This window comes from Penaeus japonicus, unplaced genomic scaffold, assembly GCF_977035675.1.
Source record: "Penaeus japonicus unplaced genomic scaffold, GWHDUDI00000001_assembly GWHDUDI00000003, whole genome shotgun sequence".
NCBI lineage: Eukaryota > Metazoa > Arthropoda > Malacostraca > Decapoda > Penaeidae > Penaeus > Penaeus japonicus.
In genome coordinates this window covers 11,438,756-11,466,734 of record NW_028234405.1, presented here as the reverse complement: position 1 = coordinate 11,466,734, position 27,979 = coordinate 11,438,756, and the positions used below count along the sequence as shown (strand labels likewise).

General features: G+C 43.4%; 1 protein-coding gene across 14 annotated transcripts in view; it reads right to left on the bottom strand.

Moving 5' to 3' along the window:
* Positions 1-39: 39 nt before the first annotated feature.
* Positions 40-27,979, bottom strand: part of FoxK (forkhead box K) — a 75,008-nt gene continuing 47,068 nt past the window's right edge. The window contains exons 3-10 of one of the 14 annotated variants that reach the window (XM_043020223.2): positions 10,412-10,554; positions 9,863-10,017; positions 8,553-8,699; positions 8,005-8,198; positions 7,513-7,715; positions 6,478-6,546; positions 5,204-5,411; positions 40-3,946 (exon numbers count right to left, since the gene is read on the bottom strand). In XM_043020223.2, the coding sequence (XP_042876157.1) occupies positions 3,676-3,946; positions 5,204-5,411; positions 6,478-6,546; positions 7,513-7,715; positions 8,005-8,198; positions 8,553-8,699; positions 9,863-10,017; positions 10,412-10,554 (1,390 nt within the window). In that variant the 3' untranslated portion in view covers positions 40-3,675. The remainder of the gene's footprint in view (positions 3,947-5,203; positions 5,412-6,477; positions 6,547-7,512; positions 7,716-8,004; positions 8,199-8,552; positions 8,700-9,862; positions 10,018-10,411; positions 10,555-27,979) is intronic. The other 13 variants (XM_043020224.2, XM_043020226.2, XM_043020228.2 and 10 more) reach the window with 13 other exon arrangements.

The window sequence follows — 27,979 nt, the reverse complement described above, 5'->3', positions numbered from 1 at the left end:
CCCTTTTTTTTTATATTTGAGATGAATGAAACTGCATCATCCGAGTTAATAGGTTTATTTTCACTCTGCTTCTATTAGTTGTACATACGAATCACTATGATATCAAGGCAGGGTAGAGTTTGTGGGTTGGTCGCAAAAAGTAAAGAAGGGGAAGGGAGGGTAGGAAGTTACTCCTGAATGTCAGGAGCATTTTAAGGATGGGGAAGCCATTAATAAACAGGAGTTGAGACTTTTGTCTCTATCCATTGTCATCCTGGATGACTATTTCTTTTCTTTTTTTCCACTAGTTCTTGGGCAGTTGATCATGAAATACACAAGTTAGATGATGATCTTGCATTAACCTTGTAGGCTTCATTGTAAATGTCTTCAAAAATACTGCCTAAGTACTTACAAGAGCTTGCAGCTAGCACTTAAATCAGTATACTGTTAACAGTTATTACAAAGGAATTTGTACCTCTTAAAACCCATCAAAGAACTTGAGTATTTATCAAGAGTACTACCCTTTAAAGTTTAATAAACTAATATTCCCTTGGACAGACCAGTAATCTATTACAGTTTAATAAACAACTGTAGAGTTAGTCACCTCAAGGGTATGCTTGGCACCACCATTTGGTATAGAGTTTATTTGCCTCCTGCCTATTGTTATCCTCCATAAATATGCAGATAAACAACTTTTTTTTTATTTTTATTTTTACTATCTGTTACTTTTCAAGTTACTACTAGTGGGTCAAGACACGATATACATTTCAGATAGTTGAACTGTAGTGTTGGTCTCGTCTGCTTAGATCCAAGCATAGACAAGACAAAAGTCCTATTTTCTAAAACTTAACAGTGGGTAAAGCTGGGGCACACACTCCTCACACTCCATCAGCACTCCAAAGTTATTGCCTCATCTAAGAACAGTTTCACAGCATTTTCATAAAAAGAAGAAAAAAAAAATCATAATTATAATATATATTTTTATATATATGTAAGCACACATAACCAAACACACTTAAATTTCCTTTCAATACACTGACTGCCAATTACTTAGATTTGCCTTTTTTTGTAAACAAAATTTGAGGACTGTTGACAAGATGACCTTATCATTCATTAATAAGCAAGACAAAACTGGCTAGCATTTAGGAATTGCAATACTTGGCTACACTTGGTAAGTGAAATACCAAAAGCATGAAGCAAATACGGGCATTGGTCTAACGGATAAGAAACTGAAAGAACTGGGAACAGATAAAAACAATTTGTGTTTCACAATCATTTGTCACATGACACAAAGAACGTATGATAACGGGCTATACTAATTCTTTCTATCACAGGACATAAAAGAATACAAGAAAAACTGGAGTGTTTCTTGAGAGGAACAGTTTCAATACACAACAGAAGATTGTCAAAATATTGGTTTTGGAGCCAAAACAATTTTCAACTACTTGATATGACTCTTAATAACCAAATTTTCACTGTATATTCATAAGTACATATTTAGAACAATAATATTTATATAGGACCCTGATTTGAAAATTTTGTAGTCCCTAATTAACACTCACTGTAATAACTTGCCTTGCCAGAGAGAGAGGATGTTCCACTCGAAGTTTTCAAAATGTGTTTAAGGTAATTTCTGCTCACTTAAAAGTGCACACAACTGTTTAGTAAGAAAATTAGGAAAACATTTTCTGGCAAAGGATGAAAAAGATTGGTAAGTTTTAGAGTAATCCTTTCATTCATAATTTATGGGCACCAAATTTATTAACTATACATAAAAGTAACACTTAACCTGTTACTGAAGGAACAAGTCTTAGGTTTCTGATACAAGAAATGAAAATAATAATAATAATTTGGCTATTTAACTTAACACAATAAATATCCTCATTTAAGTTACCTGAATATGTATGCATTTCTCTCTAAACTCTAGCTTTTAAAGTCCAAAAGCTAACCATTCTTTTCCTTTTTTTTTTCAAAACCGAGGTTTACTCCATTTTATTAAGCTTTAATTATTGGTCATGATTATTTACAATTACACTTCCAACTTTGGACCATAATCACTCACCTTTCCTTGTAGGCCTTTGTAGTAGAACCTTCCATTGATTTTTGGATACTAAACAACACCTGTGTAATTCCTTCCGCAGCGAAAGGCTGGAATTATTCTAGCATCAGGAGAAGATAATCAAAAAAATAAATATTTCCCCTTTCAGGAGCTAACTTTTTAATGAGATGTTAATTCTGAAAAAAATCTAGAGTTCTACATTTGTTCTCTTTATGTACATGAAAGGAAAGGAAGTGTTCCAACATGCTCTCTTACTATAACACTGTCCCTCTCCATACAGATATAGTACTATAACCATTTACACATCATTTGTAGCCTCTCAAACATTAAAGAAAAATATGGGAGTTCTTCTGACTTAAACTATACTATTCTTCATTTTAGTACAAAGTTGATACTACAATAGGGAAACATATCCTCTGCTACTATTAGCAGATCTAAACATTCTGATACTGTACATATATGGCAGGGTTTCACAACTCCCACACATTTCTTGAAGTTGTAAAAAAAAACTCTACTCTTCAACTTAATTCTTGAACAATTAATTCTCCACATAGCCCATGCTGAACACTCCCCTATAATCATCTGTTTTGTTTGTTTTGTTATTTTTTCATATTAATACTATTCACAAAAAAGAATACTTTACATCACCTAAAAACTTGTACTGCACTATATTGGGGAAAATAATTATTTTCCCATACATCCCAGTGTATCATACACTGCAGTGAGACTGGGAGGCCAATCCTTTCACAAAAATAACTAAATATTGACATTTAATATGGCTATGCTCTATTTTAAAGCATTCACATAGTCAATTTATACATTTAATACATGTTAAACAAGTCAATTAAAAAGAAATCTCTTGTATACATGAAGAAAAGCCAAGTAATAATGTGTACATGCAAGCAAAGTCATCATGATCAAATATGGTTGTCACTTTCTTCTGAACTTAAAAAAGCACTTGGCAAAAAACATCACTTAACAGTCTGTAAACTACTTCTGAGTAACTAATGGGCATTAACTTCTCATCCAGACACTTCACAAATTTGCAAAAGTTGCCTCAAATGCAACCTCCATAATCCCATCAGGTACATGACATTAGTCTTGCGGTGTGACACACTTACACCTAGGCACAGCAGATGCTTTGGAGTTCTGCCGAGTCTCCTTTCTATCGCTGTGATTACAGACAACTTGTCAAACTGATGTCCACTATTTTTATATGGCCTACCTGCCATCAGTTGTCACATTATGGCAAAAAACAGGCACTACAATATTATCCACTGTGCACATCATTGAGTCTTTACACCATACCAGATGCCTTTTATTGGTCTGTCTAGAAAACAGGCTACATCATCTTTTTTTTTTATATTATTAATCCCTGAAGAAAAACAAACTCCTGTGCCACTAAAAATAGCACAGATGTGTTCTTTTAAAAACTGAGAGTTGGAAATCTTTTCTCAAATACACAACTCGGGCTAACGCAGCGTCAGACAGCCATCCTACAGCTCCTGTCCACCTGAGTTGAACCTGTTTTACTTGCACAGAGACCACCACTACTTAACTGGCATGAGAGCAGTTACTGCTTTGTTTCCTTGCTGGCCACCACCATCCACTGGGTTCGGTGGTTAAGCAACAACAATCTACTCATCTTCATACGGGGATTCATCCACATCCACCCTTGGGCGTTTCGAAAGAGGCTCGTCTTGAGGGGCAGCCATAACAACACCCTCTGCCTCTACTACCTCTTCTACATACTCTGTGGTATGGGGGGCAGCAGTCACAGTCCCTACCATGACTGCAGTTCCTGTGCTAGTACTACTATTTCTCATATTACTGGTTCCAGTCACTGTGTGTCCAGTGGTTGCTGTGCTCACTCGTTTTACCTCTCCATTCACCGTCACGTAACCACCACTGAAAAGGAAATTGGGGCATGTATTAATAAAAATGAGATTAAATACACCTAAGTAAAATAAAACAATTATGGTATTGGCTCCTGAAATTTCAGACTAAAGTTTTCATTTCACTATTACCATAGAGGGTATATTAACCCATTCACGCCGGGGCGGAATTTCGCCTACTCCCGATAACGCCGGGAAGATTTCAAGCGCGCAACCGTTCGTGCCGGGGTGTTTTCCCGCTGCGCGCGGTCGCTCTGACGCTCGCAGAGCGTTTTTCACCCACCCTATCCTTATGGTTTGCGTGATTGCGTCTAAAGTGTAATCATGTGTAGAAAGTAGTGCTATGTTCAGAGGATGTATATCAGTCGAAAAAGATGTTATAGCACTGTTTTTTTAGTGTTATTCTATTGAACTTTTTCCATATTCTTTACTCCTATGTTGTAATACCAATGGGAAGTGGAAGCATTCTTCTAGTGAGGTAACAAACATAGTTTTTTTTTTCAATTTTTTTTTTCTTCCTAAACGAAAAGAAAGAGAATATGAACAACCATACATGTGCATACAAGTGAATGCAAGTAACAGCAATGTTTTTTCAAGTGTCATTTTCTTTTAGTGGGGCAACAAAAAGATGTTATATAATTTTTTTTTTTTTTTTTTTTTATTCCTCGGCCAATTACAATTGATTTTACGATAGCCTTTCGACTCAGATCATCATATTCAACAAATCAGAAACAGAAATCACCATGCCGTAATCAAGATTACGTATGTACCTGAGACGTCATTCATATTACGTTATATCCCATTTTCTACTATTTAGAAGGATAAACTAAAGTAGCTAAGACAAATCAAGTATGAAAATCGAATTGTACTAAGAATAATCTATCATTCTAATGCGGACGTTTCAGCACGTCGCTACTGGCCTCCCGGCGCGCGGGCCGAAAATGTAGCACGTGCCAGGACGTCACCCGGGTCCGGGGCTTTTTTCGACCACGTGTCAGCACGTCAACCGGCGCGAATGGGTTAAAATCATATTGATGGTAATGTCTCATATGATTTGAGTATTCCAGTTACCTATTAACATAAAATGCTAAATATATTCTTTCCCACAAAAATTTGGACCCATGACTAAAGCGTCCAATAGCAGACCAATTAAACTGTTTCTACAATCCTCCAAGGGATTGGTCACATACTTTCAGCAAGATTCAACTAACACAACCCACTATTCATAAACCCAAGACACCCTTACTTGTAGGCACCATGCCTAACTTACCCATATTTTGTGAGATGTGTAGGGAGGATAACCTGAGTGTGTGTGAAAGAGCTTGGGTCAGCTGACGTCTGAACAATGACTTGGCCCTGGGCAAAGGAGGCTCCCTCACCACTGTGGCTTCCACTGGTCAGCTGAATCTGTTTCAGCTCTCCCTGTTTGCCAGACCCTGCTCCACTTGGTCCTCCTGCCGTGGCTATCAGGTACTTGCCTGGATGAGCAGAGACAAAGGAGAGATGAGTTTCCTCCGATATAAAAATTTTGTAGATGGATATGAATGTTATTCACACTATGACTCAAAGATGAAAGAGAAGAAATGAAGGATTATATATGTGTATTATAGAAATATAACATGCATGGTGAAATTACAAGCCTGCCAAGAATAGGCAAAAGAATATAAGATCCTAAGACAAGCAAAAAGTGATCAACAATTTTCAGGCATCCAATGGTTTATGCAGTAGAAATAAAGAAATTATTAATCTTTGAACTTATAGCTATTTTTGGATAAGTATAATATATATATATATATATATATATATATTTATCTAGTTATTTATATATATGTATATATTAATAAATTACTACAAGCTGGTTAGCATATGTATCTTAAACACCAAAGCAATTAGGAGTGTGATAAAGAGGAGAGGGCAAGCAAAAAGAGGGAGAGAAAGACAGTGATAAAGGGCAAGGAGAGAGATGATAAACTACACATTTTAGATCGAGCATGAATCTTGGGAATGGGGTCCATTTTTAACATTGCATGCCAGAGTGTAAGGTTCTATAAATGTTAGCTTTTTCTGTCTGCTTCAGAATCATCAAATTATAGGAAACATGCTGCATATGGCAGAGGCTTTAACAATGAGAGTGAGCCACTGTTAAATTCTATGAACAACTATTAATTCTAAAGATGGATTAACTTCTTTATAGATCAATTCACAGAGACAAAGAAATGTTTACAATTCACAAACATGAATTTGGAAAATGAGGGGGGAGTGGGGAATTGCTCACAATGACAGGGAGCTACAAGAATCATTACCAGAGAAATTCCAATGGGCAATCATTATTAACAATCTTTCCTCTGCCTTTTCTACTTTTATTTCAATTCTGTGTCCATCATGTCAAAAATTTCAAAAAGATTTAAATAGGCCATCACATTTACTTTATCTTCAATGATACCATATATCTCAGGAACAAAATTATATAGAATAAACTAAAATAAGACTGACTCGGCTCATTTATCAAAAGAACTTCACTTCAACAAAGAACTATGGACACACCTTGTAAGGCAGACATGAGCTGCTGGGAATTCTGAACACTAACCCCACTTGTGGCTATCAATGTGGTACCTGTAACAAGAATCAAAATATTAGGAGGGAGGGAGGGAAAGGTAGATGAGAGGAGGTGGGAGGAGGGAGGAGGGAGGAGGGAAGAGGCAGGAGGCAGGAGGTATTGAGGGAGAATTAGATGTGTAGAAAAAGGGGAGGACCTCTGCCTTGCGTTTGTGCAATCTTCTTGTCAGCCACGTCCATAAGCATGTTAGTAAGAGTGAGTAGCTGTAGCCAGTGCCAATCTCGTTTTTGCTTCATGTTTCCTGTCTCCTTTTCTCCTCCTTTTCACTAAGCAAGTGCATGTGTCTGATGTTTGCATCAATCATCTTTTTTTTTATATCATGTGGGTGTGAGTGCTATGTGATTTCTTGCAACTGCTTTTAGCCAACTTGGTTATCAAAGCAAAAAGGGTATCATCCATGTAAATATGAATTTTTCCACTTTGATTATGATCTAACAGTACAAAACACTTCTAAAGAGTAACATACATGTCCACACAAAGTAAGGTATTCTTCTGTCACACATTGTATTTCTCCATTTCAAAAAATAACATCAGAATAACAGTATCCAGCAAGCATAAAAGAAACGAAGTATACCCGTTTTTCTATTCATCAATGTATCTAGAAATCTCAAGATATTTCCTTCTATACATGGGAGTTTCTGAAACCATTTTTTAGCTGATGTAAGTTCTTAGCATGGATCTTTCAACATAAAATTTACCATGTTTCAGAGACACTGTTTCAATCCATCAGTTAATTAACTGATAAACTTTCAATCCATAAACATTCTATAGTGTAACTAGCTACTAGTATTTTGTCTATACTTCTTAAAAACTCAATCACAATTATCATTCACACTAATATTAAAAACAGACTGTAATGATATCAAAAATGATGAAATAATATATATATAAAAAATAAATAAATAAATAACGTTGACACTAATAAAATTTAAAACACTACCACCTACAAACGTCCATCTGACCTTGTTGATGTTGGTGCTGGGGTGGCGAGGACGGCGCGCTGGTGGTGTTAACATCGTACTGTGCGGCCGTGTTGAGGGGGTTGAGGGGCGAGGCAGTGGCCGAGTCTACGTACTCTGGCACCGGGGAGCCCTCCCGCGACAGCGACTCGGGCGTGACCAGCCCACTCATCCCAATGTGCGATGGAGAGGCTGGCGCAGATCTGCTGTTAGGACAAAGGCAGGGGGGAAATTCAAAATCAGTGCCTGGTTCTGGTGAGCCAAACATAGCAACCTACATGCAAAAATGAGTTTAAATTCATACATGGGCTTTGCTAAAACTTTTTCTTAAAATCTTAATATATCACTCTCAATATCAATCTAAATACAAATAGCTCTATTTAATCTTTTCCTTTAGATCTCTCTAAAAATCTAAATATATATCACTTCCTTATATCTTAGAAAAATATAAAAAATAAAAATCCTAGGATGAACGAAAACAAACGCCACACAAACCTATTGGAAAGGTGCGTGAAGGGCGTCTTGAAGATAGGAACACCTCTCTGGCGCCGCCGCTTAAATGCCTGGTCTACTAGTTTGCTCTCGGACGCGGGGTCGATCTTCCAGAAGCTGCCCTTCCCCGGCTCCTCTTGGGACCTCGGCACTTTGACGAAGTATCTGTTTAGTGACAGGTTATGTCGGATGGAATTCTGCCGAGAGAGAGAAAAGGGTGAGAAAATTGTGCTCAGATGAATCTTTGTGAATTCTAGTCTTCTAAAAATATAATTTCCCAATATGCTAGTCTACTTCTCAGGAAACATTTCTTTCCCTAATCAATCACCTATTTCCCCCCCCCCACCCCCTCCCTAACTTGTACAAATTTATCAAGAACACAATATTAGTTACATTTTCATCTAAATATTTTTTTAAAAACTAAAGCTAAAAATCAACAGATAAAAATAGAACCAGTTTCTAAAAATAACGGTGATGAAGATAATAACTGACAATATTGATGATTATCACACTAATAATAAACATGATGAATATCACTCCTCGCCACTTACCTGCCATCCCTTGTCAGCAGTACGATAATACGGGTAATGTTTGGTGATATATGAATAGATACCACTTAACGTCAGCTGCTTGTCAGGGGCTGAAGAGATAGCTTGGACAATCAGCTGAGCATACGAATATGGGGGTTTAGAGTCATCCTGCGAAATAATACGAAAAAGAAGGGAGTGTGAGAATATAATAATCAACACTTTCTTTGTTATAAAAACCTGCTAAGGGTGAGAAGAAATTCATAAATTCCTATTAATTATAATTCCCCTAATATATATAGATACATGCATAAAAAATATAACAGAAGCAAAAACCATAAGCAGTCCCTATTGAAGGTATAACTCATTATGCTAAATGTACTAAATTATCTTTAAATGTCATTTCAATGGATCAGAAATATTTGTTCACCAGGCACATTCATATATTCATTACTTTGTTACATTCCCCTTGTCTTCCACAGATTTTAAAATAAATATTTACACAGATGATGCTAGATTTTCAAGGTGTTCCTCCTTTAGGCAATCGACACTTCCTTAACCCATTAGCAGCGGATGGCATGATTTGGTGCAAAGGCAGAGTCGGTGATAGACGCGGATGGCACCATGCCAGACATGTAATTCAGCTATCCTACTGCACAGACCTTTTTTTAATACCGCGACCAATGGGTTAATCGCTAATCTACGCTTGGAGTGGAAGAAGGTATCGTGATTACACATCTCCCACTTTATCAAATGCTGTGCAATTAAATCAGGCTAAAGTTCTTACTCCTATTGTATTTAGGCATATGTGGGAAAAGTAAAAACAATTTTTAGAAACTAAATGCGCCTGTTTTCAATTAATGTGTGATCCGAGTCCTTCCAATTCTATAATAATAAAACTTTTTGATTTACATCCTCCATATAATAATGAGCCTCAAAATGCTTACCTCCTTTATCCCAACCTATTACAGAATAACAGTACCATCTCTGAATACACATGAGACGCAGACTATATTCAACCAGTATTTTATATATCATAAAAATGGAGTTCGTCTAAAAGGCAAAACTCTGCACTTTGTGTGCCCAGTAACTCCAAGTTGTGGAGGAAAATAGAGACAGGAATAAATAGAGAATGGAGCGAGGAGAAGAATGAGTGCAACCTGTAGCCATAGCAACAGGGCTGAAAATAAGCAGGGAGAGAAACGACAAAAAGAGTATGAGGAAAAGGACAAGAAAGAGAATAAAGAGAAGAAATATCAAAGAAAAAATTATAGAAGACAACAAAATAATAATGATGATGATGTAGATGGTGATAAAGAAGAAGAAATGCTTACCTTGGCACCAGGTGGACTGTGTGGTTGGTCAGGCGGATGAGGCGACGTGAAGTAGTTGTCATCCGCTATGGATGCCTGGATGCCATTGTGGTGGTAATTTTGGTTGGACACAGACAGGTTCATCTGATTCTCTTCGTGAGTTGTTGAAACTGTAACTGGGAGAAGAACAGGCTTATTTAAGCTCATAGATATATTGGGGAAGAAGGAACAAGTCAATACACAGTAAATGGCTATCAATGATTAATAATAATAATGATGATGATAAGTAAGTCTTACAACCAGAACTAACAACTGGAACTATAAATCATCCAAAAAACAACTCAAAATACACTTAATCCTCCATCCTCAACATTGCACTCAAATGAAACATCAGAACTACCCTAACCTTCACACTATCCAAAAAAAGAAAAACTAATAATCAAACTGACACTTCTCTCCTATTCACCCCATTTCAAATATGTGACTAAATATAACTTTTCTTCTTTATATTTTTACTGCAATCCTTCCCACTGACTACTCTTGACCCATGAACCCAAAACCACTACCAACCTGTATTCGCAATGTCACCTTTGTCTTCCATGGCAGCGTATGCCGCCTGGACCAGGTTCTCTGCATTGACGCGCTTGTTGCCGCCCAATCCACCGAGCCCTCCGTGGCCACCTCGGGGCGATGTGGGGCAGCTGTTGGCCGCACTGCAAGGGAAGAAGAGACGAGGTGAGTGAGATGGGTTGAAGGTCTTGGTTATTGGGCATCACTGAAGAATAAATAGCATGACCCCTTTTGTCATGAGACATTTCCCGTTTCTGCTTATGCCCATTGCCTTATTCAGTGTATGAATGCACATATATTTATATGCCTGTATGTATGTATGTATGTATGTGGAGGGGGGGGGGGTCAAAAGGGGAAGGTTATAGTACACATAAAAATAACAACAATGACAATACCTAAGTTAGCCATCAATCATCTGTATACTCATAACCCTATCAACCTACATCATCTCAGTTTATGATAGATTTCCAACTCTTCTTTTTTTTCCCCTCATTACATCAATAGTTGACACTTACAACAGTATTCAAGTGTCACCGATTACTCAAACTCTCTTCTAAATTACTTAGGTGAAGAAAGACAGACTGACAATTGATTTCACGGGAGTTATGACCACAATTATACTTTTGTGGATATATGACTAACCTAAACACCACACTAGTACTGTTTTAATAATATCTTACCCCTCTAGCACCTGTTGCATATGAAGTGGACAAGGCAAATTATGTTGCTTTCTAATTTTTCTAATCACAATCCAAAGTCATAAATGCACAACAGTGATCACCATTCAGACCCAAAGTCATAAACGCATATAAAGTGTCAGTGAGAATGAGTAATTCAACAATATGTGATCAACTCCTGAATATTACATTTCTAATTAGAATTATGAGCCACAAATTACATACCAACTGCTCACTAACATGTCAAAAAACACCTGATAAGTTAATGTTATATACCATGTTCTAACACCTGCCAATCACAAATGCTAATGTTCCAAAAGCTGGTCATTTATTATACATCTGTCTGACATATATCATGTTATTATCCAAACATGTAATAATCTCACCCACACACTTGTCTTTCACAAACTGATAAGCCATATCTATCTCAATCATTCCATTGAGTAAACCCCAATGTTTATTAAACAAAGCAGGTACTAGAAACAATGAAAACAACAAAAAACAAAAACAGAAATAACTTTGTAGGTTATGTAATCATTTTAACATTCACTTCTTTATCATAGATTCCCATAATCAATAATAGTAAAATAAAATAAACAAAACAAAACAAAACAAAACAAAACCATTCAAAATAATACTAACTTGATGGTAATGATGATCATGATGATGACTCAAATAATAACTAAAATACACTCAAACAGCACAGATTTCTGCCAATGACCAAAAAAATCAAATTGTTTAGTCTCCCACCATTCTAAAAAAAAGAAAGAAAATGAATCTCTTGACACTCCCATTTTCTACAAGGAATTCTTTACTTGGATCCAATACCCATATGCTAATCTGATTCACCACCAAAATCTAATCAATTGGTCCCTGGGTCATGGAAAATCCACCCACAAAACACAGCCACAAATTGATCTATAACGTTTTACATAATCCTAGTGACAAACCAACACACGAAGGAAAACTATCATTTGCTTCAAATTGTTCATAAAACAATGATTATAATAATGAAAAAAATAAATAAAATAAAAATAAAACTTCTTAATTGTTGCATCCGCTAAGGTATCCATTCACAAACAAGACAAAACATATCCACCAATTTCCCAGCACAACGTCATATGTACTGACCGCACTAAAATAAAATAAAAAAACGCCACAATAGCGCTAGGTACAAATCATTCCCAACAAGTACACCCCTAAATAGCAGTAACGGTAACCCACTTCCGGTGAACATAAGGGGAAGGGAGAGGGAGAGGGAAAGGGAAAGGGAAAGGGAAAGGGAGAGGGAGAGGGAGAGGGAGAGGGAGAGGGAGAGGGAGAGGGAGAGGGAGAGGGAGAGGGAAAGGGAGAAGAAGAGGGAAAGGGAGGGGAGGGAGGGAGAATGTGGGAGGCAGGCCAGGGATGGAGAGGGAGAGAGGGGGGGAGGGGGGGTACACGAACAAGGGCACGATCGAGGTAAGGGGGAGAGGAGGGGAGAGGAGAGGAGGGGAGAGGAGAGGAGGGGAGTGCGAGGGGGGAGAGGGGGAGGGGGGGGAGGGAGGGAGGGAGAGGTAGGCTGAGGCCACTAGTAGGTTGGCGTGTGACGAGCAAGTGAGTAATAAAAGAATGAATGAACGAGTCAATAGAGAGGGGACCGGCTACGGCACTGGTCACTTCCGGTTCTGACCTGTTTTTGTTTGTTCTTTCTTTCTTTCTTTCTTATTTGTAACCCTTATTCCTGATCCCCGCCATGTCGCGAAAGAAGCTGATTATAGTAATAACCAATAGAACAACGCAAAAACAACGACAAAATACATGTGACAGTGACACAAATATGACTCGTCATCATCATCAGCCGGCACTGCCCTCTCTGGCCTTGTTATTTACCGCATTCATCCAGATTTTCTTTATCTGCTGTTACGATTCATCCTCTTCTTTCACCCGCTCTTCGTGCTCTTTTTGTCTCACTGCTCTCCCTCTGTCTGCCTCTGTGTCTGTGTCGTTATTGATCATAAACTTTCTCTTAACCTTTCTCTAGTCTTACTCGCCTTTCCTTCTTCCCATATGTTTGTTTGTCTGTTTGTTTACATGGTAGAGGCGGCGCCAAAAAAGCCGAATGTTTCTATCCATTCATACAAATATTTATTTTTAGCCTTAATATTCAATTCGCTTGAACACGATTGTTTTAACACAATGGTCTGCGTGGCAATGGCTGCTAATTAGATATTACGTAAATGTAATCAGCGTGCTAATTACAGGTCAGAGTTTGTAAAATGTAAAAACAACAAGAACATAACTGGAATAAAATAAACTTTACAACAGGGTGAATCGGCATGGCTTGTATGAACACTGATATGCTAATAGACATTTATACGAAAGAGTACAATCTACATCCTCCTCTTTAAACAAAATAAACAAAATATCCACCTCCGCTTATCCATTAGAGCGAGCAAATCATTTTTCTCCCTCTTTCCTTCCACCCTCCCACCCACTCTCCCAACCTCCCATCCCTTCTTCCACTCCACCCCCCTCACTTTCCCTCATTCCTTCCACCCTCCCTTTCTCCCTTCCCCATACCCACTCTCACCTCCCATGCCATTCCTCGTCCTCCTGCAATGGCGTCAGACAAAACCAACAACAATTATACAAAACAAAAAGGAAAAACGTTAAATAAACGGCAAAGAGTCAAGAGTCAATAAAGAGAGAGACCTCGACAGTCGTGGCTTGTCTCCCGATCTGCAGTCTTGACGCTTACCCATGCAAGTGTCACACAATCGAGTAAACACCCAAGCAAAGATTAATGAACTCCAGAAGGGAGAGGGAGAAAGGGAAGACGGAGGAGAGGGAGAGGGAGAGGGTGATGTAGAGAGGGGGAGGAGAGGGAGAGAGGGAGGAGAGGGAGAGAGGGAGGAGAGGGAGAGGGAGAGGGAGAGAGTGATGTAGAGAGGGGGAGGAGAGGGAGATGGAGAATAGAAGAGGAAGAGGGAAAGGAGAGGGAGGAGAGAGGTTAGGTGAGAGGGGAATAGGCGAGGAAGAAGGAGGGGAAGGAAGTGGGGAGAAGGGAGACAAGCGTGGAGGGAAGAAAGAAGTAAATGTATACTAAGAGCGAGTGGGGGGGTGAGGGGGTAGTGTTACCTTGCAAAGCTGTCAGTAACAATGTAGCTGCCTGTCTGTGCAACCCAACCCACCCCTCCCTCTCCCCTAACTCCCTCTTCCTACACAACCCCCACCCCTCTCTTTCATGTATGGCTTACTGACTCACCCACTCCCACCCCTTCCCACTACCTAACTCTCCCCTCCCACCCACCCCTCTCTCTCACTCTCTCCCCACACCTCCATGATCAATACACGCCACATATACCTCACCCCCTCCCCTCCCCTCTCCTCCCCCTCCCCACCCCACACACCCTTTGTCATAGGGAATAACCCTATTAAGCTATACACCCACTACACAATATAACACATGAATTATAAATTGTTATATTACACCACACACGAATAGACACTAACACTCACATACCTACCTACATACTTAGTCAGTCTCACACTCACTCACACACTTATACACTCACACTCGCACTCGTCCACCAACAAACACCCATCCCCGATATTTGCGTGCACGCCGATTATCCCCGCGCACTTTTTTCCCCTTCCCGACCACCACTTCCTTCCTATCCTCCCTCCTTCTACGTACTCCTTCCCATCCCCAGTTCCTTATTCTCCTCCTCCTCCTCCTTCCCTTAAGAATACGTGCGAAGGATGGAGAGGGATAATGGGAGGGAGAATGGGAAAACTGGATGGATGGGAGGAAAATGAGGTGGAAGAAAGAAAATAAAAAGGAGGAAGGGAGGGAGGAAACAGGAATATTGATTGAGTGAGAGAGATAAACAAATAACGAGAGAGAGAGAGAGAGAGAGAGAGAGAGAGAGAGAGAGAGAGAGAGAGAGAGAGAGAGAGAGAGAGAGAGAGAGAGAGAGAGAGAGAGAATGAAGGAGAGCGGGTGAGAAGGGGAAGCGAGGGGGTTGGTTAGTCACATCCGCCTCCATCTGTTGAGTTCCGCGCAATGCAACAAAGACAGGCCGCTAAAACTCACAAGATCAATGTCAATCTCCGCCAATTTACTCCGAGCCACTGCACGCCCGATCAAAGGAGAACGGATTATGTAATAGGGATATAAGTGGGGGAGGGGGGGAGAAGGGCGTGGGAGGAGGCTTGGAGAGGGAAGGGAGGAAAGGGTGGAAAGGGGTGGAGGAAAAGTAGGGGGAGGAAGAGAAAAAGGAAGACAAAGAGGGGGGGAGGAGGAAGTGGAGGAGAGAGAAAATGGAAAAGAGGGAGGAAGAGAAGTGGAGAATGGGAAAGGAGGGAATGGGAGAAGGGGAGACGGATGGAGAGGGAAAAGGGAAATTTAGGTGAGAGGAAAAGGAAAGGAAGAAGGAGAGGAAGGGAGGGAGAGCGGGAGGAGGTGAGGAGGAAAAAGGAGGAGGGAGAAGGAAAAGGAAAGGGAAAAAGGAAGAGGAGGATTGAAGGGGAAGGAGGGAGGAAGAAAAGGAGGAGGAAAAGAGGGAGGAGGATAAGAAAGAAGAAATATAAGGGAAAGGAATACCCACTGAATGAGAAACAAAAGATACGGGGGGTGGGGTGGGGGGCACAAACAACAACCATGAGAGTACGGGAGATTCCTTCCCGACGCCTGAGCACTACAGCGAGACGGGGAAGGGAGATGGGGGAGGGGGCGCTAGGTGACACGCATGACGCAATGTCTGACACGACGTAGGGTTTACCTAGACAGCTGTGCCGAGTGTGGCTCCTTTAAGCGCGACACTTTCAGAAGGGGTGTGGGGATGGGGATGGGGATGGGGATGGGGATGGGGATGGGGATGGGGATGGGGATGGGGATGGGGATGAGGATAATGAAGGGGATGGGAGAGAGATGGAGAGAGGGGAAGATGGAGGGAGAAAGGGAGGAGGGAGCGGAGAGTGAGAAAAAGGGAGGGAGGGGGTAGGAAGGGAGGAGTAGAGCGAGCATCTAAGAAATGAGCAATCGCATAGGAAAGGTATAGATGCATACTATCTCACCTATTCATCCAAGCATAAAACACACGCAAAATTCACCTCCAGATATGCCATAGAAACGACCAGCTGCGAAACCCTAAAGAAGAAGTTTTACCGTTAAGCAACAATGCAAGAATGCACGTATTTTTCCTAGCCAACGAGTCCCTTGCACCGAGAGAATTCCATCGCCTCCCCCTCCCCCTCCCACCGTCCCACCTACTCCTTGCCCACCCGCGCCCACGCCCTACATGCGAATGAATGGGCATTTCATAGGAGTTTGACAACGCTCCTGGTTGAGACAGGATGGATACACGTTTCACCCTTTTGTCGATTGGCTTTCATTGCATTTACTTTTTTTTTAAAGAATATTCGAAAGGTCACCGCCCACCCTGAGAAGACCGCACCACCTATTGATGAAAATACACTCAAAAGCCTATTGATCATCATGCTAATATTTCATGATAACGAAGGGCGTCCTGGTACGAGGGGGTGCAATAAACTCGTCAACTTTCGACAAGCCGCGGCTGAAGCTACTCCCCAACGCCGCCGACACTCCTCCTCCCAGCACGAGCCAAACAAGACACCCTTCCCCCCGTGTACTAAGAAGGGAAATCTGCGACGACTACTCGAAAAAAATGTTCTCATTATCTAGAGTTGAATTTTCAAGCGTTTCCGTAGACCCCCAGACTTTTGTAATAAACATACCGGTGGGCGTGCGTGCGTGCGAGAGAGAGAGAGGGGGGGGGGGTACGTGTGCGTGCAATTGTTCTTGATTTTCATTTCTTATTTCTTCATTCTTCATCATCATCATAAGTATTTCAAAGACGTGGATTCTGTTTTGCTTTCGAGGACACTGAGCGTGAATCATCCAGCTCGACCTTCTAAAAATTCACACACGGTTGCGCAATCCATAACTTCCATCGAGCTATCTCCGCGACTCGGAGATGTGTGCGTGCGGCTCTGCGTGTGTGTGTGTGTGTGTGTGTGTGTGTGTGTGTGTGTGTGTGTGTGTGTGTGTGTGTGTGTGTGTGTGTGTGTGTGTGTGTGTGTGTGTGACAGCGAGAGAGGGGGGAGGGGGAGAGAGAGGGAGGGAGAGGGAGAGGGAGGGAGGGGGAGGGGGAGAGGGAGAGGGGGGAGAGGGAGGGGGGGAGGGAGGGGGAGGGGGGGAGGAGGGGGGGAGGGGGAGAGAGAGAGAGAGAGAGAGAGAGAGAGAGAGAGAGAGAGAGAGAGAGAGAGAGAGAGAGAGAGAGAGAGAGAGAGAGAGAGAGAATCCTTCCCAAACACGACCATCGACCTCCCTCCCGACTGAACCGGCGTCGACAAAAACAACAAACCACAACAAATCCAACCTCGATCCGCCTCCTGCACTAGCAACAACAGCAGCGACAACCTTCATGTGAAAGACGGTGTCATATTTTCTCTAAATTTAACAAAGTCTTATAATATGTTTATGAAGAAATAACCTCTGGCTTCTATCAAAGAGAAACAAAAAATACTGTATTTTCGAGTGTATCCCCTTCTAATATCGGGCAGCACCTTTCACCAACGCAAACGCTTTTTAAATATATATTTTTTTAATAACATGCTTCCTCCCCCCCCCCCTTCAACTCTTCCCTTCTATCGAATGCCTAAACGATCCATCTTTACATCACGCGGGCGGCTCAGCGTCACGCTACAAATGGAAAAATATGTTAGGTGGAATGTGTGTGAATGCTGTAGCCGGGAGGAGTTGCTTTTGTGTTTAAGTTATCAACAACGTCGGATTATATAAATAAAATCCGCCATTGTTAGGTAGTGCTTTTCGTTTCTATCCTCTCTCCCTCCCTCCGTTCCCTATCCCCTATGCAACAACCTGCAACGCCAAACAGCTGCTTTAAGTGAGAAATACAATAGTCTGGCGAACGCAGGCACAGGTTGTTTACGTTTTTCGTGCCGGCGGCTGGCTTGGACCGGGCCCCTCAGCGAGCGTAGCACGATGTGAGGCCGGGAGGGAGGGATGCCCGGCAGCGAGCGTGACGGCCCTCAGACCACCCCCCCTGACCCACCCCATCTCTCCCACCTCCCGCTCCTCCAACCCCCTCACCCCGGGGCTTACACCTTGTACGTTGTACACACAAACACGTACGCACTACTACGTCTACGCCGTTGCGGGAGTTACTACTACGCCTCGCGCGGATCCGGAGATTAAAGCATGAGCGCTTTAATATGAACAAAGCTTGACCTACCGCTCTCTTCAACAATGATCGCCTTGTCTGGGGACAGACCGGGCACATTGCAAGGCATTTGCACGACATACGGAGAAGAACAAAAAACGCAATGTGTGCAACCACGGGCTAATGGTGTGATTCCTCCTGCAAGTGGAGACTTAGAAAATCGACCTATAGTCAGTCACTCTCCCACTCCTTCCATAACCCCCATCTGCTCTATCCATCGCTTTCTCTTCCCTCTTATTCCGTCTATCCCCAGTTCCTCCCTCTATGCATCCTTCCTCTTCCTTCTCGTCATCTTCTCTTTCCCTTTCGTATCTCCTCATTTCCTTCTCTTCCTCCTCCTCCTCGCTTTCCCCGTGATTTCTGTTCAGCCGAGTGATGAACACGAAGGGGCAGGCGGGCAGGCAGGCGGTGATGGGTGGAGGGTTTTCGGGGACGACTTATCACGTATGCACGAGAAGCCGTGGTCGTGTGTGGAGGTCCCCATCCCAACCCCAGTCCTAGGCCTCTTTCTCTTTCTTTCTCTTTCTCTTCGTCTTTCGTTTCCACTCTCTTTTTCTTAGTTTACTCTCTTTCTTTTCTCTTACTCTCTCTCTCTCTCTCTCTCGCTTTTTCTCTCTCTTTCTCTAGCTTTTTCTCTCTCTCTTTCTCTTGCTTTCTCTCTCTCTCTTTCTCTTGCTTTCTCTCTCTCTCTCTTTCTCTTGCTTTCTCTCTCTCTCTCTTTCTCTTGCTTTCTCTCTCTCTCTCTCTTTCTCTTGCTTTCTTTCTCTCTCTCTTTCTCTTGCTTTCTTTCTCTCTCTCTCTTTCTCTTGCTTTCTTTCTCTCTCTCTCTTTCTCTTGCTTTCTTTCTTTCTCTCTTTCTCTTGCTTTCTTTCTTTCTCTCTTTCTCTTGCTTTCTTTCTTTCTCTCTCTTTCTCTTGCTTTCTTTCTTTCTCTCTCTTTCTCTTGCTTTCTTTCTCTCTCTCTCTCTCTCTCTCTCTCTCTCTCTCTCTCTCTCTCTCTCTCTCTCTCTCTCTCTCTCTCTCTCTCTCTCTCTCTCTCTCTCTCTCTCTCTCTCTCTCTTTCTCTTGCTTTCTCTCTCTCTCTCTCTTTCTCTTGCTTTCTCTCTCTCTCTCTCTCTCTCTCTCTTTCTTTCTCTCTCTCTCTCTCTCTCTCTCTCTCTCTCTTGCTTTCTCTTGCTTTCTCTCTCTCTCTCTTTCTCTTGCTTTCTCTCTCTCTCTCTCTTTCTCTTGCTTTCTCTCTCTCTCTCTCTCTCTCTTTCTCTTGCTTTCTTTCTCTCTCTCTCTCTTTCTCTTGCTTTCTTTCTCTCTCTCTCTCTCTCTCTTTCTCTTGCTTTCTCTCTCTCTCTCTCTCTTTCTCTTGCTTTCTCTCTCTCTCTCTCTTTCTCTTGCTTTCTTTCTCTCTCTCTCTCTCTCTTTCTCTTGCTTTCTTTCTCTCTCTCTCTCTCTTCTCTTTCTTTCTTTCTCTCTCTCTCTCTTCTCTTGATTGTCTTTCTTTCTCTCTCTCTCTTCTCTTGATTGTCTTTCTTTCTCTCTCTCTCTCTTCTCTTGATTGTCTTTCTTTCTCTCTCTCTCTTCTCTTGATTGTCTTTCTTTCTCTCTCTCTCTCTTCTCTTGATTGTCTTTCTTTCTCTCTCTCTCTCTTCTCTTTTTTTTCTTTCTCTCTCTCTCTCTCTCTTGCTTTCTTTCTTTTTCTCTCTCTCTCTCTCTCTCTCTCTCTCTCTCTCTCTCTCTCTCTCTCTCTCTCTCTCTCTCTCTCTCTCTCTCTCTCTCTTTCTCTTGCTTTCTTTCTCTCTTGCTTTCTTTCTCTCTTGCTTTCTCTTTCTCTCTCTCTCTCTCTCTTGCTTTTGCTTTCTCTCCCTATCTTGCTTTTGCTTTCTCTCCCTATCTTGCTTTTTCTCTCCCTTCCCTTCCTATTCTTTCTTTCGCCTCTTTTTTATTCATTCCCTCCCCCCTCTCCCACTGATGTACCTGTACCTGTCTACTTCCTACCTGTCCTTTCTCTCACTAGTCTACTCCAGACCTCAGACTCCCCCCCACCCCCCCACCCACCCCCACCTTTCCCTTTCCCTTTCCCTTATCCCATTGTCTCCCTCCTCGCCGTCGCTCCGTCTGGACATCGCCTCCGAAACACGAGGGAAAGAATTTATGACCCACCCACCCACGTCCTCGCTTGTGTTTCCACTCCTTCCCTTCTCTCCCCCCCCTCCCTCTCCCTCCCCCCTCCTCTTACCCAAGATCGATTCGACTTTTGCTTTGGGTATGTCCAACCTCTTTTCCTCGTTTGCTTTCTCTCTTTCTCTTTCTTCTCTTTAGCTGCATTCTAGTCCCCTTCCTCTTTCCTTTATCGCTTGACCCCCCATCCCCATCCCCATCCCCACCCCCCTCTTCTTCTCTCCCTCTCCCTCCACCTTTCTCTTCCTTTCATTTTCTCTTCACCTTTCCCGGAATCCGTCATTTGTATTGCGTTACTTGTCCCTTACTTGGGATCAGGAAAATGGGGAAGTAGATGGAGGTGGAAGAGGAGAATAGTTAGAAGGAAATAACAGATCGGGAAAGAACACAATGCAGAGCTGACACCTAGTTCTTGCCAACCACTCACTATCCAATGTCTACAGTTTAAAGATATTTACTCATAACAAGGGAAGGGGAATGAGGTGAGATTGTTAGAATGCCATTAAATATATTCAACCCAATTAGGTAATGTAGGGAACGAAACAGATTTGCAAAGGACTTCGATTAAAAATAGATAAAGATGGCTAGATACACAGATAGATGAATGGATCGATGAATAGATGGATGGAAGAGCACACAATGTAGGTAAGTAGGTTGGTAGGTAGTTGGGTAAATGACAGACAGACACGTAAATATGTTAGATAGATAGACAGGTACGGAGAAACAACTAGCTTACTGCCCCCCTCCCCCCCACCCCACCCTAATCAACGATGCTTAAAATTGGACCACTGGAGTAGTCGAGGCCTCATCGTCTCATGTACCCTGGCGACCCCTGTTCCCGCTCCCCCCCCCTTATCTCTATGGAGGCCTCCCCCACTCTTCTCTTCTCTTCTCTTCTCTTCTCTTCTCTTCTCTTCTCTTCTCTTCTCTTCTCTTCTCTTCTCTTCTCTTCTCTTCTCTTCTCTTCTCTTCTCTTCTCTTCTCTTCTCTTCTCTTCTCTTCTCTTCTCTTCTCTTTTCTCTTCTCTTCTCTCCTCTCTCTCTCTCGTGTGTGTGTGTGTATGTGTTTGTGTCCTCCTCCCTCTCCCCTGTCTTTCCTCCTTCCCTTTCCCTTCCTTCTCTCCGATTTCGTCCCCATCCGCCTTGATTCTCCAATCCTTCACCACACCGTCTTCCATCCATTACGACCTCATCCACAGACCTTCCACATGCACCCGCTTACATCCATCGCCACAATAAACAGACAAAGGCTAAGTTATTCTTTTCGTTACTTATCGCGACCAGATAACGGGCGAGACTGCTGTCCTGCGTTGGGGTTATACCCTACCTGTAGAAGAGAGAGAAACAAAGGGTAAATATGATGCTTTGGTGTGTGGATAAAAGTGAAACATGTATAATATAGCGCGAAAAATATATATGAAGATAACAAAATATATATGAAGATAACAATTTTAAAAACACATGTATATGGGAGAAAGAGAGAAAAAAAAATGTTTCTTGCCAATAACAAATAGAACTGTAAAAGTTTGTTTTTTTTTAATATGAGGGAGGCGGTGAAGATATTGATCAAAATAAAACCACCCGGTAAAACAACAAACGAACCATCACCAATAACAACAAAAGTAGCAACAACCAAAACAAATGCAACAAAGACAACTCCGTATCATCATAAAGAGAGAAAACCAATTACTGTTGGGAAAATAGGGGGAAAATGGGTCGGAAATAGAGTTGTGACGACAAGTGTCACTGGGGCAGCTGGAGGAGGGAGGAAGGAGGAGGCAGGGGCCAAGGGAAGGCGGAGGTAAGAAGACCTTGGACAGCGCATGTTGACGTCGGCGGCAGCGGCTGCGGCAGCAGCAGCAGCATCGCCAGAACCCACGTGCGAGGGAGCGAACCGTCTAAAATAACGGCCGAGGGAGCAAGAGAGCGAGCGAGCGAGCTGGCCGCCAGCAAGCACCATACCCCGCTTATCTGCCTGCCTTTCCCCTGCATGGGATGCATGGGGGCGACAACTTGTTGCCATTCATACGAAGTAAGTGGGGAGGCAGGGGAGGGCGTAATATGATTAAAAATTCACACCAAAGTTCGTGTATACATGTATATTTATATTCATTCTCTCTTTCTCTCTCTCTCTCTCTCTCTCTCTCTCTCTCTCTCTCTCTCTCTCTCTCTCTCTCTCTCTCTCACACACACACACACACACATATATATATACATACATAGAGGTACACGCGTATACATGTTATATGTATGTGTACATGTATGTGTGCATGTGTAAGTGTATATGCATGTATGATTGTAATATTGGGACGAACAACACGTTCAACAGCAACCAGAGAAAATCACGAGCACATCCTTTGGCGACGTTCCTATACATAGAAGGTGTTGACCCCCGTCGTGTTGGAGGCGGCGGCGGCAGAGGCAAGAGGCGAGAAAAGAGAGGAAGAAGGGGCACTGCCAAGCCACGTGGCCACCAACCGGCACGTGACGCCCTCCTCATGGACACCGCACGGGACACTTTCCGGACAATTCACGGTTTCTTAGCGCTGGCCCTCGTCGGATAATTAACGAGCACTGCAAGCACTTGCCGAACGCTTCGTGGACACTTCGTTCTAGCAGTGAACCTTAAGATACTAAGAATTCGATTTAAAAAAAACAAAACAAAAAAAGAGAATAAGAGGGAGGGTGAGACGCCACAGCGACGCTAACTAGACGTGATTGATGATGGTAAATACTGACAGTAATGATTCAAAACAAGTGTGTCCTCATCATAGAATAATAATAATAATAATAATAATAATAATAATAATATTATTATTATTGTCAACAATAACAATAATGATAACTTAGTATCATTATTATCATTACAGTAATATCAATAATGATAGCAGTAGTAGTGATGATGATGATGATGATGGTAAAGGTAAAACATGTCTGTGAATAACTTAAAACATTCTCCAGGCAAAGGATGACTGGCCTAAGCAAGTGCTTTCGCTGTGCCACAACCGAACGCACTTTACCAATCGTGTAATGAGGTCCCCGCATCGCTCTTTTAATGCACTCTCTCAATTTGCAAGCAGAGAGGAAAGGATAATCTAACCAATGGTGTGCTTGCGTTTGCCTGTGCTTACGGTTGTGCTTGCATGCACGGCTTCAAGGCTTTGAAATGCACGTCCAAGGTGAAACTTGATGTGTAATGAAACTTAGGTGTTGGCGCAGGAAGGGGAGACATGGGGGAAACAGAAGAGATAAATGTGTGTGTGGGGGGGGGGGGTTAGTCTGCATTCCTTTGTTTTTAAGAATTAATTTGACTCGCATCATTTTTTTTCTTATTTCCAGAATAATACACTAACCGCGTCCACATCTCTCTTTTCGTCTCCTTCCCTTCTTCCCTCCTCTTTCTCCTTGTCGCCAACTCTTACTCTTACTCTTCCCTCTCCTCCTCCTCCTCTTCCTTCCTATCCTACCTTCCTTTCAGCTCTCTCCTTCTTTCCTTCCTCTTTCCATCAACCTCCGCTTCTCCCTCCTTCGAATAAACAGAAATTCCCTGACTTCTGCCGGGGATGCCGAGTACCAATAACCTAAGACGCGACAAGCTTACTCGTGTGTTCGCGTGTGTACGACGTATCTATACATGTACGTATGCGCGCACACGCACACGCATCGGGGATAAAACTGATATCTCATTACAGTCCGCAAGTTACCTATGCGAGCGAGGCGAGTTTCACTTCTAGCCGGTCTCACTTCCTGGAATTGCTGACACGTGCGCGCACAATATCGTAAAGAAAAAAAGGTTGCGACGAAAAGAACATATTGAAGGTACGACTTTTCCCTAGATACTTATCACATGGGGGGAAGGCGGGGGGTGAGAGTGAGAGAAGCGCAAATAGAGATAGAGAATAGGAGTTGACGACAAAGAAAGACTAAATCAACTGTAATGAAAAGAAGCAAGCTTAATGGGGACAAATAACAATAAAAACAGTGGAAAGGAAGATCACAGAAAGAGCAGGAGAAGCAGACAACACAAAAGCAATTCTGCCGCCAGGAGAACGCACGCAAGAGAGCAAGGAATCGTTGCAAGTGACATATTTGATTGGGCACCGTGAAGAGAGCTCGGGACACAAAACCAAATCTTATAACTTTTCTGTGGTTATCCTTTATTGCGCAATCTCTCACTACTTCCTCGTTACCTTCTCGGTCTCCTCCTTACTTCTCTTTCGTTATTCTTTTGTTTTTATTATCTTCATCTCTTTTCATTCCCCTCCACCTGCCAAACCCTTTTTTTCCAATTCTCCCCGTCCCTTTCATTCTACCCCCTCTCTGTCTGTCTGTCTGTCTGTCTGTCTGTCTGTCTGTCTGTCTGTCTGTCTGTCTGTCTGTCTGTCTGTCTGTCTGTCTGTCTGTCTGTCTGTCTGTCTCTAACCAATTCCGTACAATCAGCCAGACGTCTATCTCCGCCCACGAGCTTCCCTGCCTGCCTAAAGCTTAAAGCTTAAAGCTGGCCTGCATGTCCCTCTCCCTCTCCTCCCTTCAACTTTCTCAACCCCCTTGAGGGAGGGAGTGAGGGAGAGGGGGGGATGGGGAGGGAGTGAGGGGGGAGGGAGATGGGGAGGGAGTGAGGGAGAGGGGGGGAGGGAGATGGGGAGGGAGTGAAGGAGAGGGGGGGAGGGAGTAAGGGAGATGGGGGGAGGGAGTGAGGGAGAGGGGGAGGGAGAGGGAGAAGGCGAGGGAGAGGGAGAATGAGAAGGCGATTGAGAAGAAGGAGAAGGAGAAGGAGAGTATATGCAACAAAGACTGCAAAAAATGCGTCTTAGGCCTGCCCCAACAATCAACCTTTGAGTCTTATACACAGCTGCGTCTGTTTACGTCTCCCCGTCCCCGCCGCACCTGTGCTACGAGGCAGTGTTTGTCTCGCGTTTCCTCCTCATTATCTCATTCTCCTGATTTCCTTCTTTTCTTCTCCTACCTCCCCCGTTCGGCCCCTCCTCAACCCCCCTTTTCTTCCCCAAAGCCCCTCCTCAACCCCATCTTCCCTCCTCTTCCTCCTCCTTACCCACCTGAACCTCCCTCGCCTTAACCATCTTATACTCCCCCTCCCTCTCCTCCTCGCCCCTCTCCCACCCCGACCGCTACACACCTGTGCTACACCCCATCCACCCTGGACGTGTTTCGTTAAGGCATCAAAGGAGGCGAGGGAGGACAGCCGCGAATGGCGGAGCGACACGAAAGAGGGGAGAAGAAAGCGGCCGAGAGAGGGTTTTGCGGGAAAATGCAGCGACGAGGATGAGGAAGGAGAAGAAAAAGGGGAAGAGGGGGGGGGGGGGGCAGGATGATGAGAATCAAGAGGTAAGTGGAGTTGGTAGTGGTAGAGGAGAAAGATGGAAGATTCACGAGGAAGAGGAAGATGAAGAAAAGATGCGATAACGATAACGACAACAACAACAACAACGACAACGACGACAATTGAAAAATAAGTCGAGCAAAATCCCTTCACCCGCTCTCGCCCCTAATCCAGATTCCAGAACTCCAAAGGCCCTCCGAAATGCACGGCGAGTCTCCTCCTACTCGTACTACTACTGCTACCCTCCATCTCCTCCCTCTCCTCCTCCTGCCCTTCCTGCCCTTCCGTCCGTCCAAACCTCATCAATCCCTCGTCGAGCGGAGCAGCCAACAAACACCACACGGCGCAGAAGAGAAGGCGGAGGAGGAGCAGCAGCGGCAGCAGCAGCGGCAGCAGGAGCGAGTGGTATGAATGGTCGACTAGACCCGCGGAGTTATTTACAACCTACAACTGGGCCGCCTACTACCTCCCTACTCCGTACTACTTACTACCTACTCGCTCTCGTCCCAAGTCTGCGTCAGGTAGTGAAACATGACAAAGAGACAAACTAAATGGAAACAAACACAAGAAAAAAAAGCGACAAAAGTACAAAGAACACTCTTAGGGAGCAGAAAAATCAATACGTTCTTTCACCGCCCTCCCCCACCTTACCAGCCCACCCCCCTCTGATCCGTTTACTCTATCGCCTCAACCGGATATAACCAAAAAGTGCATGCTTGCATCCTCCCCCCCTCCCCTAACCCCACGACCCACCACCCAATCCATACCCGAGACAATCAAATAGCAAAATGAAATAAATAACAACAACAACAAAACAGGTCATAACTTCCCACCTTCATTTCCACAGTAAAACTAAAAGTAAGGTATAAATAATCTCAATAAACAAAACCGCAAAAAAAATAAAAGGTGGTCGGGTTCGCGCGCATCCAGTATTGACCTTGGGCTTGTGTTTACAGGCGGGAGGTGCCAACGCTCCACATTACTGAACCCCCTATTTCTCTTCTGCCTAACTCCGCCCCCGCCCCGCCCCCGCCCCCGCCCCCTCCCGGCGCAGAACCAAAATTCACCTCTAACATATAAATCAACAAACAAATAAATAAACCTGAAGGCTGATTTATTGACTTTGCAATCCTTGAATAACTATAACAAACGAATGACGCAAGAATTGTCCTCATCGTTGTGCTTAAAGCGAGTGTGGGGGTGAGGAGGAGGGGGGGAAGAGGGGAGGGAAGGGGGAGAAGAGGGGAGGGGAGGGGGAGAAGAGGGGAGGGGAGGAGGAGAAGAGGGGAGGGGAGGGGAAGAAGTGGGGAGGGGAGGGGGAGACGAGGGGAGGGAAGCGGAGTGGAGGAGAGGAGAAAGAAGAGAGGAAAGAAAGGAATACAGAAAAGAGAGGAGAGAAGAGAAAAAAGCGAGAGTGGGGGTGAGGAGGAGGGGGAGAAGAGGAGAGGGGAGGGAAGGGGAGGGAAGGAGAGGGGAGGGGAGGGGAGGGAAGGAGAGCGGAGGAGAGGAGAGAGAAGAGAGAGGAGAAAAGAAACGGAGAGAAAAGAAAAGCAGAGAGAAAGAGAGAAATACATATTGTTTGGACTCCAGAACGGTGTGGCACTGAGGAGGAGGCTCGACTGATGTGGCTCCACGCAAGATCTATCTGTAAATCTTGGTTCCACGCATGCGCAGAACACATACAGACACACGCACGCACACAAACACACTCATACACACGCACACTCTCCCTCGCTTAAAGCTAAGGCTGTGTTTGTCCCCCTGACAGCTTTAAGGCGCTGCTTATGAAACCTCAGATATGCACAGCGTCGCAGGGGAGAAGAAGAGAGAGAGGGGGGAGGCAAGAAAACGAGAGAGAGAGAGAGAGAGAGAGAGAGAGAGAGAGAGAGAGAGAGAGAGAGAGAGAGAGAGAGAGAGAGAGAGAGAGAGAGAGAGAGAGAGAGAGAGGAGAGAGAGGGAGAGGAGAGAGGGGGAAGTGAAAGAAAGGGAGGGAGAGAGAGAGAGAGAGAGAGAGAGAGAGAGAGAGAGAGAGAGAGAGAGAGAGAGAGAGAGAGAGAGAGAGAGAGAGAGAGAGAGAGAGAGAAATTAGATAAAGGAAAGAAGGGAAAGGAAAAGGGGGGGAGGGAGAGAGGG